This window comes from Trichophyton verrucosum, assembly GCF_000151505.1.
Source record: "Trichophyton verrucosum HKI 0517 chromosome Unknown contig00651_1.f1.exp, whole genome shotgun sequence".
Lineage (NCBI taxonomy): Eukaryota > Fungi > Ascomycota > Eurotiomycetes > Onygenales > Arthrodermataceae > Trichophyton > Trichophyton verrucosum.
Window position 1 is genome coordinate 127,169 of NW_003315301.1, and position 11,056 is coordinate 138,224.

Consider the following 11,056-nt stretch of genomic DNA (forward strand, 5'->3'; position numbering starts at 1 on the left):
CGAATATAGTGAGATCAATGACAAACATGTACTCACTCTCTGATTTTGGGCTTCGTAACGCCCGGATACCCATATCTTCCATGCACCCTGGGCTGCATGCATGAGACGATCGACTATTGGCTCAGAAGAGGGGCTTTTCGGATAAGTAAATGTAACATGGCCACCAAGGCGATCATGTCTATGCCTCTAAATCGAGAGAGTGTTGGCCATCGGAGTTTCAGTCCTTTGCGCTGCGTATTCATCGATCCCATACCTCCATAAGCCATGGCCAAAACCCAGGAAACTAAACCCCCTGCCACGAAACGCAGGGGACCAAGCCACAGGATAACGAAATATATATCTGCCAAGTCCAGACTCGCTATATTTCGAAAAATCCAATCGAAAACGGCCAGATCAAGGAAAGGAGAGCGTGAAGATGAACCCCGAGACCAGGAACCGCCTTCCAAAACGATCTTCGGAACCTCTAGTCCTTCTGCCTCAGAATATCCTCCTGCCCAACCTCGCAATCCCACCCTACCTGTGCCTGAACACATTAGATCCAGAAGCAATAGCCCCGACCCTCCTCTGCGATACATCCAACCTAAAGAGATAGCAACGTATCTCTTGTATAATAATATGTACAAGATAGATCCGAGGACGGGGTGTACGTGTGGATGGTATGTCTTCCGCTCAGCAATCTGCACTCATGAGTTCACAATATACCGGCACACGTGTGGATCAACGATAACCAAATCTTGCACGGTCGGCTTCTGCAAGTCTCCAGCGCGATATAATCACATCGATAGCGTTGAAATCCCTTACTTATGCTATGTTTGCGAGCATCAAGATCGATGATGTGGTCTTTTCCTGGAGGTCATCCCTGGAATGAAGTTCTGGGCAAGCGTTAGGCTGACTTTATGGAAAGTAAAGAACTTATGTGATTATATATATACCGGAATCGATAATTTTCCAGTCGCGTATATACATTTAGACTGGCCTATTTTGCAAGTAATAACCTACCTTAACTCAGATCCGGGGTATGTAATATGAGAGCTGTAAGAGAATATGGAATGGAAGGCAGGAAATCACGTGTTATTCTTCGATGCAGTCGAACTTATGGGAGGAGTATTGGGCAGATACGTCTCCTGCCAATATTCACCATTCGTGTGCGATCCATTGACATTTATAAATAGCCACGAGAGCGCCACATCCGACTCTGTCTTTCCCTCTCGTCTCTTCTAAAGCTCAATATTCACCGTCTTTCCCTCTCTCCTTCCACTACTACTTCTCTGAAAACACCCGCAAATCACCTGGCAACCCACAGCGAAAAACTAGTCAGTTATGGGGCACCCAGTCACCTACGTCGAGCCCAAACACCTCTTACCATATATCATGGAGCACGGCATTGTTGATGAGCGAACGGGATGCAGGTGCGGTGGTATCATTTCTATTCAGCAATTTGCGGACACATGTATTGTAAAGTCCGAAACACATGCGGTGGTACAGTGAAGGGGGGGCATGAGTGCGTTCTGCACGAATCCAGCACAATCCAAGAAGATGGACGCCCGGGTTCCTATGATGTGCAGTCGCTGCCAGATTGATGTGAGAAGGGTTTAGAAAGGATATATGGACATTATCCCCAGAACCTTGGCATATTTACGACGATCGATATTACCGATACGCCTAAACGGCAGACCGATATAGAACTGCTCCCGCAAGACCCGCCTACCGGAGACATCCATGGTTATCTTTTCATTTTGTATCTCTACTTTTTCACTCTCCTCATGCATCACGATTTTCTTGTATCAAACGAGAGTTTTCTGTCAATGAATTAAGCGCCTACTTAAGGGGTCGTTTCAAACAATGTCACGTGAACATAATCTTAGTAATCAAGGGGATGGGCGGCGAGAAAGAAGCAAAAAAGGCAGCGAAAGCGACGAAGAGAAAAGAGACGAGAGGAAGAAAGAAGCGTCGCTTGTGATAGGCATATAGACGTATCTCTCTCTGCCCGGGAGCATAGATTCCGCCGCCTCTTGCGTCTCCAAGCACCCGACGTGACGTATGCCTATCTCAGCGTACAGAGAGTGAAGGCTGGGAACTCCATGCATGCTCCGCCCGTCCCGTCCGTCCCCTAACACGACGCTCTTTTCTCCTACTCGCCGTCTGCTCGGTCTGCTGTCTCGTCCGGCCCTTGGAAGCGTCGCAAGCAGTCAAGGTAGCGTTAGTCAAGGCGTAAGTCAGCACGTCTGGGCCCCCTTTTTTTCAGCCTCTTCCCCTACCCGCCCCGATCCTGATATGCCGCCAGACGTGACGGTGACGCCCTTCCCTTCACTCGCGCCTGGCGCTTAGCTTGTCTTCCCTCCGGCTTCACCTCTCGCTCTGGCGATCCCTCCTGTCCTCCCGCTGCCTCTGCTTCCCTGACTCTGCCCTCCAGCTGCTCCGCCAGCCTCCCCTACCCGCCTCTGCCTTCGCGACCTCCCCTGGCCGCTTGCGCTGCCTGCGCCCTTCTCTTGCTGACTCATCCTAGAACACGTGACCCTCTCACCGCCCTCCCCCTTTGGGAAACTGCAGAAACATCCACAAGAGAAAAAAAAGGCGAAACAAGATTTCATCGAAGCGCAAAGAAGCAAACGCCAGACGCGGCATTTCGCGACCTCACCTCTCGCTTTGCCTGCACTCCCTGCCAACAGCACCCACACAGCCACGTCGCCGGACAGCGAGCTGAGGGCCGTCTGACCTGGTGCACGCGTTCTCTGCTGCTGTCTCACTCGCTCGATCGGCCTTGACCCTGGAACTCTCACTCCTACGGGTCCCCAGAAATCCCATCGTCAACACACGCAGCAAAAATAAAAATAAAAAAAAATAAAAATAAAAAAATAGAGACCGGGGGAGCTTCCCACAGCTATCCAAACGGCACAATCGGATGGGTGTCTAACTCGCCATGAACGCCTGGCTCCACGATACGCCGCCCGCCATTCCATCGCCCCTTGACCCCGGCGCAGGCAACCCCAACGTCAATGGCCATGGAAACGGGACCGCGTTCGCCAACCCCCCCCATCCTCCTCCACCCGCGCCGGCCACCATAGATCCCTCCATGGCCTTTCTGCAGCCTCAATCGCAGCAACCGCAGCAGCAGCAGCAGCAACAACAACAACAACAGCAACAGCCGCCTCAGTCTCAGCCGCAGTCTCAATCTCCCGCGCCGTCGGACACTCCCCAGTTCACGCGCATGTTCAATGGCGCAACTCCCTCGCCGGCATCGCGCATGTCTCCTGGATTCCACCCGCCAAACTCTGTCGTCCCGTCGAAACGATCGCGACCAGATGATGGCTTTCTCGTCTCGTCTCCTCGTCAGGTACCAGGAGGGATTCCTCCAACTGCCGTCTCGCGCTCCCAGACACCGCAACATGGCGCTTATCCAGGCTATCAACAACCACAGCAGCAACAACCACAACAGCAGCAGCAGCAAACTCCCGTAGGCGGCGGAGCAGCTGTTGTTAATGCCAACGGAGCTTCTCATTTTCCTCCCGCACCTGGTGCGGCTCCCGGTGGCCCTGCTCCTGCTTTTCACCCGGGTTTTCAGCAGGCAGCCTCTTCGACAGCTAGCCCGTCTCCAGTGCCACAGGAGTTTGATGCGCAGAGAGTACAAACTACCTCTCCTTCCCCTTTCCCCAATGCTGCAGTACAGCCCGGCCAGCCTTCGTCTGACCACGGAAGCCGTGTTGCCACTCCTCAAGCTCCCACCTCCTACCCTCCAGGCCCGCCTTATCCAGGTCAAGTCCAACAGACTCCAAACCAGAACCCTATGATGCCTGGATATCCTTCGCATGCTCAACAGATGGCCGCGCGTCAGCAGATGTATCAGATGCACATGGCTAACCAGGTGCGCCAGCAACAGCAACAACAAGTACAACAGCAGCAGCAACAACAACAACAGGTACCACCTGGAATGCCAGGCCAGCCAATGTCGAGCCAACAGCAGAGCCAGATGGCTGCTATGCGCCACATACAACAGCAGCAGGCACAACAACAGGCACAACAGCATGCCGTACAGCAGCAAGCCGTTCAAGCTGCCCAGCAACAGGCCCAGGTTGTAGCTCAACAACAAGCTCAAGCTCAGGCTCAGGCTCAGGCTCAGGCTCAGGCCCAGGCCCAGGCTCAAGCACAGGCTATGGCCAAACCTACCACACCAGAAGGATTCCTTCGCGTGCTGCAGAAATTTATGATTCCTCGACGACTACCGCTTGATCCCTCTCCTCTCGTGTGCGGACGACCCATTGTCCTTATGCAGCTCTACGCGACTGTCATGAAGCTAGGCGGTTCCCAAAAGGTTACCAATACTAATTCATGGCCAGTCGTCGCTCAACAACTGCATTTTCCCGCTATGCAGTATCCCACAGCTGCACGAGAGATACGGGATCACTATTACCGTAACCTTGCCGCTTACGAACAGGCCTGGCTCTCTACACACCAGAAACCAGGCGACCAGTCACAACCGCAGCCGCAGATGCAAATGCCGATGCAGCCTCAGAATGACATAATGTCTCCTGTCAAGCCAATGAATAGCCATTTTGACCCTCAGGTCCAAGCACAAGCGCCAGCACAGGGGTTCATGCAACCGTCGATGCAGCAGCAGCCACCTCAAGTTATGAACGGCTACTCAACACCTAGCAAGCCTAAGCTACAGCAACACTCTGGGTTGAGTCACGCAGAGTCTCTGTCTATGTCTCCCAATGGCCAGAGCATAGCCTCTCCCTCTGTGAAAGAAGATGCTTTTGCTCCACCAACGTACACTTTCAAGCAACCAATACCGGAGGAGTATACACCTCTAACCTTCCCTGAGCCTGTTTTCCATGGTCCTGTCATCGTCGATGAGCTATTCCCTCTGGGTGATGATCTACTCCGTCTGAAGCCCACCGTTCCTCGATTCCATGAATTGGGTGTAATCGACATCCATGCTCTAACGATGAGCCTCAAATCTGGACTCATCTCTGAAACTCGTCTGGCCCTAGACACGTTAACAACCCTGTCCGCTGAACCAGCGGTCCATCTCTCTCTCGAAAACTGCGATGATCTGCTTCCAACTATGCTAGATACAGCAACAGACCACCTTGAATTGCTCGCGGAACATTCACCGGAAGTATCAGATGAGATACAGCTGGCCTCGTACGAGGAACTACTTCGCGGATGCCGCCAGGAGATCGAGTCGTTGCTTGACGTTCCACCCTTTGGCAGTTTAGAACACTCCCTCGATCGAGCGGTCGACCGTCTCATCTGTATTACCACCATATTGCGCAACTTCAGCTTCTCGGAATCAAATTTCCCTCTCCTCTCTGCTCCAAGCGTTGTCCGTTTCCTTGCTCTTGCCATTCGATATATGGGCACTAGGCATCTTTTCCTTCGCACGCATCAGAATACCCTAGACTTCATGAAAGACGTTCTCATCTTCCTCAGCAACCTTGCCCACGCCATACATATACCAGGAAAGGATGAGGCCCTGGCGCTGCTAAATTTCCTCCTTTCATTTGCACCCTTAACTACCACACCAACATCAGACGACGAACCTCTCATCTTCCCTAGTTACCAGCCAAGCATCCATCGCTATCTGCCAGCAGCAGTCGACAGTTTAGCTAAGCTGTTAGCCCGTGATGACCCCAATCGTACCCTCTACAAGTCTATCTTCTCCGACCCCTCTGTCAATGCATCAACGGCTGGCGCGCATATTTCAACGTATCTCCTAACGCGTGCGTTCGCACTTGCCATCTCCATAATACCGGAGTACTCAAAGGGGAACGTTTTACCTATAACGGAAGCTCGCAAGCCGTTCCTCATGCAAGGTCTTCTAGCGGCGGAGGTACTATCGTCTCTCGCCGATGCTTCATTTGCTCGTGCTTGGCTATGTTCCCACGACGGATTTGCCATTAGTCTTGTTCACCTTGCTGGACTATTAAGTACAGAAAGACCTCGTCAGTCTATTCCCCAACATCCCAATGCTCTTGGTGCTAGGCAGGATGATGCACAAGGTTACTATACCATTGTTTCTCGTGCACTCGGTATACTCAACAGACTTGCCTCAAAAGTACGGAAGGCAAATAAAGGCAAGCAGGGCGGTATAGACTTGGGGCTCAACGTCCTGCCTAAGAAGGAGAATATACTAGGTGCATTGGTTTCAAGAGTCATCGACTCAAGCACGCTCAAATTGCTTTGCGAGTTCGAAGGGCTATCGAGATAATTACTAAGTACCGGCCCGGATCTATGCATCATTGTATCAAGAGCTAGACAGACGGTAGCTAGCATACAAACCACAGATTTTCTTTGCATCTGGACTTGCGTGTGAAAATAAAGGAGGCGGTCGGCTGCCATTGAATCTTTTCCACCCAACCAAACGCCTTTTCCCTCCCCGCTATTGACTCTCGTTTCGCGTTATTATCTTTTTCAGTTTCACCTTTTTTATTTCCCTTCTTCTTTTCTTTCGTCTACCTTTTTGTCTCTATCTTCTTTCTCCGTCATTCCCCCTTTCGTCGCTGGGAATTTGGTTTACCAAGTCATATCCACGAACCAGCTCGGCTTGCTGGGAAGAATGACGATGTTTCAGATTGAACTTTTGGACGAGGAGGGAATTGTATGTATGTATTTATGTATGGTATGGGGGGAGTTGAGAAACATTAAAAGCACTGAAAGGAGGAAAGCAAGCAAGCATGTACGCATGCATGCAAACATATAAACGCGCCATATCATCAAACAACTGCTTTCTACCCATTTTTGTCTTTTTGTCTATATGTTTCTCATTGCATGTATATCTCGACTACCTATTTTATGCAGGGCGTTAAGGTGAAGGTCCTAATCACATACCTGGGTAACAAACAACATTTTCGAGCAGCTTAATCGAAATCCATCTACTCATCAACTTGCATGTCCTCTACATCTTCTGATTTCTCTTCTTGAACTTGACATTGATAAGCGGAGTAGACCCTATTCAATAGCACACACAGCTATAGTATGTATGCACATAAGTACATAAAGAGCAAGTTAACAATACCATAGACACATACATACTATACAACTGTCCGTAGCTTTTCAAATGAGAGACAGGAACACGAGAGAAACCCCCAACAGTAATGACATGCCCAAATGATAAATCACCAACCAATCCGTACCAGACTAAGCTAAGCATGAAGAGAATAGGGAGTGAAACAGATAAAGACTAGAGCATTATCAGAACGGACCAGGGAGGTAGGTTATGCGGAGTATGCGGAATCAGAAATCAAATATCGCTAAACGCCGTTTTGAAGAAGAAGTGGTATGGAATAATACATTTTGGACAGGAAAAAGAGAGGAGATTTTTCTCGTTCAGAATCGTCGATCAAGGAGGAATTGCGTAACTTCTGGCTTTCGCCATCCCTAGAGACCAACACCGTTAGACATGATCCAGTTCTGTCGTGAGTAAAGGGAAAACAGCGTACCTTTACTGTAATGTGTCCGTTTGTCTGGTTGATATATACCTCTGATGGCTTAGATTCAAGGCCAAGGTATTTCACCAAATCATCTCGAAGAGCATTAAGGTCTCCTTCCGTCTTACGGAGTCGAGTCTCCTGCTTGGTTCCGCCGGCCTTGGTAACGAGATAAATGGGTAGTTGGTTCGAGGGGGTTCGGCGGATAAAATATGGTAGATTAGTGAGTGGGAGAGAATCAGCTTGTCCTGCTGGAGCGGACTGCTGAGGCTGCAAACTAGCCTGACTGCGGGTAGATTTGGGAGCAGTGAACGGTCGAGTGATGTGCGTGACGATTGTGCGGGAAGAAGTAGCGGGGAAAGAATGTGATACTATATCTGATATGTTAATATATGCTGCCATTGCTAGTTGCGGTTGATTTGGTTGGTATTGCTGCAGTGGTATAGATTGCTCAATTGGAGGCACGAGGGAACAAGTCTCTACTTACGCAAACTTCTCGACTGTGGGACTGCTGTTCGCAGCAGACTGTTAAACGAGGCCGGAGAGGTAAAACTGCGCTGGAGGCATTGGACTGTTGACCGCTGAGCAGGAAGTATAGAGGCCATCTTGAGTAATAGGTGTGAAGTTGCTAGCTGGTGCTGGCCGTGCTAGAGAGCTGTTGAAGCTGGTGAAAAGCCGGGTGTCTCCCGTCTGTCTGGCTAGACCGAGCTTCTCTTCTATAGCATCCAGGTCTCTTTGTCAGGCAAAAGAGCTCCCTCTCTCTTCCGTTTTTTGTCTGCGTCTTCTTCTTCTTATCTCGACGTCGATTTTTCTTCTTCCTCTCGCTTTTTTTCATATAAAAAGTCGAAGTCACCCGATGCTTTCTGCGCTTAACCCGATCGGGCACTAGCGCGTCTGCTTCCACCACACAAGTAAAAAAAACCATCAAAAAGTTCGATTTAATTTTTGGCGGGACGAAGACGATAAACGAAGATAGACGACGCAGGACGAACGACGGAGAGACAGAAGACGACGGACCGCTTCACGAAGGAATACCCCGACTGGCTATTGCAAGAGCGAGACCGTGACCATGGCAGACAACGCCCCGACATCAGCCAGCACGCTGCTCAAGGATGCCGCCGCGCAGTCTGCAGCCACCGCCGACGAGGTCGCCAAAAAACACGATTTGCTCCCTAAGCTCATCCCATATCTCGACCGTCAGCTCATCTTCCCGCTGCTAGAGTTTGCGTCAAATCAGGAGGAGGACGAGGAGGCTATCGACCAGATCACAAAGTCGAAATATGAGCTCCTCAAGCATACCAACATGGCAGACTATATTGCCAGTCTGTGGCAGGAAATCAACGATTCAGATACCGTACCAGAGGAATTCGTTACTAAGAGAGAAGAGGTCGTGCAGAAACTGCAGCATTACGTCGATGCAAGCAGCAAGATCACAGAGTTGCTACAGGATGATGCTGTAGTAGGCAATCTGCGCAGTGATAAGGCCGCTAACTTGAAGTTCCTTGAGGAGCAGCACGGAGCGACCATTGAGATGGTCAACACTCTCTACGATTTTGGGCGATTCCAGTACAGCTGTGGTAGCTATGGAAACGCTGCTGAACTTCTATACCAGTTCCGTGTTCTCTCTACCGATAATGACAAGGTTGCTGCCGCTACGTGGGGAAAACTCGCCTGTGAAATCCTGACTACCAATTGGGAGGGTGCCATGGAAGAAATCACCAAGGTCAAGGATTCGATTGATACCCGTCTCTTTAACAACCCGCTCGGTCAGCTCCAGCATCGCTCATGGCTCATCCACTGGTCTCTCTTCCCATTCTTCAACCACGAGCCTGCCCGTGACGTGCTCACAGATATGTTTTTCCACCCCGCCTACATCAACACTATACAAACCGCATGCCCCTGGATCCTCCGCTACCTCACTGCCGCCGTCATCACCAACCGAAGCCGCGCCCACAAGAACTCTGCCCTGTACCAGAAACAACTCAAGGATCTCATCCGTGTTGTTCGACAGGAAGAATATGAATACCAGGATCCAATTACCGAGTTCATCAAGGCTCTCTACATTGATTTCGATTTTGAAGAGGCCCAGAAGAAACTTGGTGAAGCTGAAGAAGTTCTACGGAGTGACTTCTTCCTTGTTGCTGCGGCGGATGCCTTTGTCGAGTCTGCTAGACACTTAATATCAGAGAGCTACTGCAAGATCCACCAGAGAATTGACATCAAGTATGTTTTTTTTTTTACTAAGCTTGCGCTATTTTACGTATGGCATACTAACTAATCTATAGTGACCTCTCCACTCGCCTTGGACTAAGTCAGAATGAAGGAGAGAAATGGATAGTCAACTTGATCCGCGACACCCGTGTTGATGCAAAGATCGATTATCAGGAAGGAACTGTTCTCATGAACCACCCTCCCCAGTCAGTCTATCAACAAGTCATCGAAAAGACAAAGGGAGGTTTCTTCCGAACACAAGTCTTAAGGTATGCTCTTATTTATCCCTTTTATTTTCCTGGGAAGTTGCTAATATAATCTCTAGCTCGGCTGTTGCCAAATAAATTTAATTTAATTCTCGACACTAGACGTGATTTGGTTGCCTCATTTTTTACTCAAGTCAATGTTTATGATGAACGGAGGAATGATCCAAAAGCCCATCTTCTTTTTCGTCCCGATGCCGACACCCTTACACTCCTCTTCTAGTCTTCTTCCTTTCCAACCTATGTTTTCTTTCCTTCAATCCTTTCGCCATGTGGAACGGCTGCTCGGATTGACATGTTTTGGGTGGGCGTTTTTTCAAGTTAATCCTGTGTTGTGTGTGTTAACGGTCTGCATACTCTTATCTATGCATAGGTTTCTTAAACATTTTAGTTTCAATGGTAAACGAGATTTATGCCTTAATTGTTCACATGTTTTTACTTGGATTGACCCATTATGGACCTATATAAGATATGAAACTCCAAGGTAGAGCGAGTCTACCTATATGGAGGGACAACGTAATTGGGAAGTTTCGTCGACAGTTTTGTATCAAAACAGTATGTCTATTCAAGCAAAAGAAGAAAGCCACCAAGCACCATAACGTAGCGACCCATAGAGGGAAAAGAAGCGTCAGAAGGGGATATCCAGAAAAGAAAAGGGAAAAAAAAAATAAAGAAAAAGAAAAGAAACAAAGATGTGTACTGTATGCTTTGTACAGTAAGTAGGTCCGTGGACATAATGAATACATCCAAGATCATGTCATGCCCTGTTGTATTCAACACCGGTATCGTCTCGATCGTGACCCACGATCATAAGAACGATGTTCTCTTCCCCGATCTCGGTCTCTATTTCGCTCACGGCCTCTGGAAATGGACACCGGCACAGGCTTATGGATGGAGGTCTGAGTGGCTGGGTCACCTGCTTCTTCGTGGCTACTTGACAACTGCATTGTCTTTATCGTCTGGTCCAGTTCAAACTTCTTAGACATACTCTTCAGGTCGTCGATTTGTTGCTGCGGTCACATCATTAGGCAAATCGGTCCACAGATATGGATGTAGGCCGCACCATCAGGGGGAGAAGGGCATGACGTACTTGGGTGAGTCTGCTTCCAGTGACCAGGTATCCATCTCGGCCCTAGAATTATAGTGTCAGGA

General features: G+C 49.4%; 3 protein-coding genes across 3 annotated transcripts; 2 read left to right on the forward strand and 1 right to left on the reverse strand.

Moving 5' to 3' along the window:
* Positions 1 to 2,920: 2,920 nt before the first annotated feature.
* Positions 2,921 to 6,211, forward strand: TRV_05872 (ARID/BRIGHT domain protein (SWI1), putative; the record flags this gene model as incomplete). The annotated part of the gene is made up of 1 exon (XM_003020053.1): positions 2,921 to 6,211. One exon carries the CDS (start codon positions 2,921 to 2,923, stop codon positions 6,209 to 6,211), a length of 3,291 nt encoding a protein of 1,096 aa, XP_003020099.1.
* A 1,042-nt stretch (positions 6,212 to 7,253) lies between these two features.
* On the reverse strand, positions 7,254 to 7,832 carry TRV_05873 (uncharacterized protein; the record flags this gene model as incomplete). Its single annotated transcript, XM_003020054.1, has 1 exon — positions 7,254 to 7,832. One exon carries the CDS (start codon positions 7,830 to 7,832, stop codon positions 7,254 to 7,256), a length of 579 nt encoding a protein of 192 aa, XP_003020100.1.
* A 667-nt stretch (positions 7,833 to 8,499) lies between these two features.
* Positions 8,500 to 10,127, forward strand: TRV_05874 (uncharacterized protein; the record flags this gene model as incomplete). The annotated part of the gene is made up of 3 exons (XM_003020055.1): positions 8,500 to 9,653; positions 9,716 to 9,910; positions 10,010 to 10,127. 3 exons carry the CDS (start codon positions 8,500 to 8,502, stop codon positions 10,125 to 10,127), a joined length of 1,467 nt encoding a protein of 488 aa, XP_003020101.1.
* Between the last annotated feature and the right edge of the window lie 929 nt (positions 10,128 to 11,056).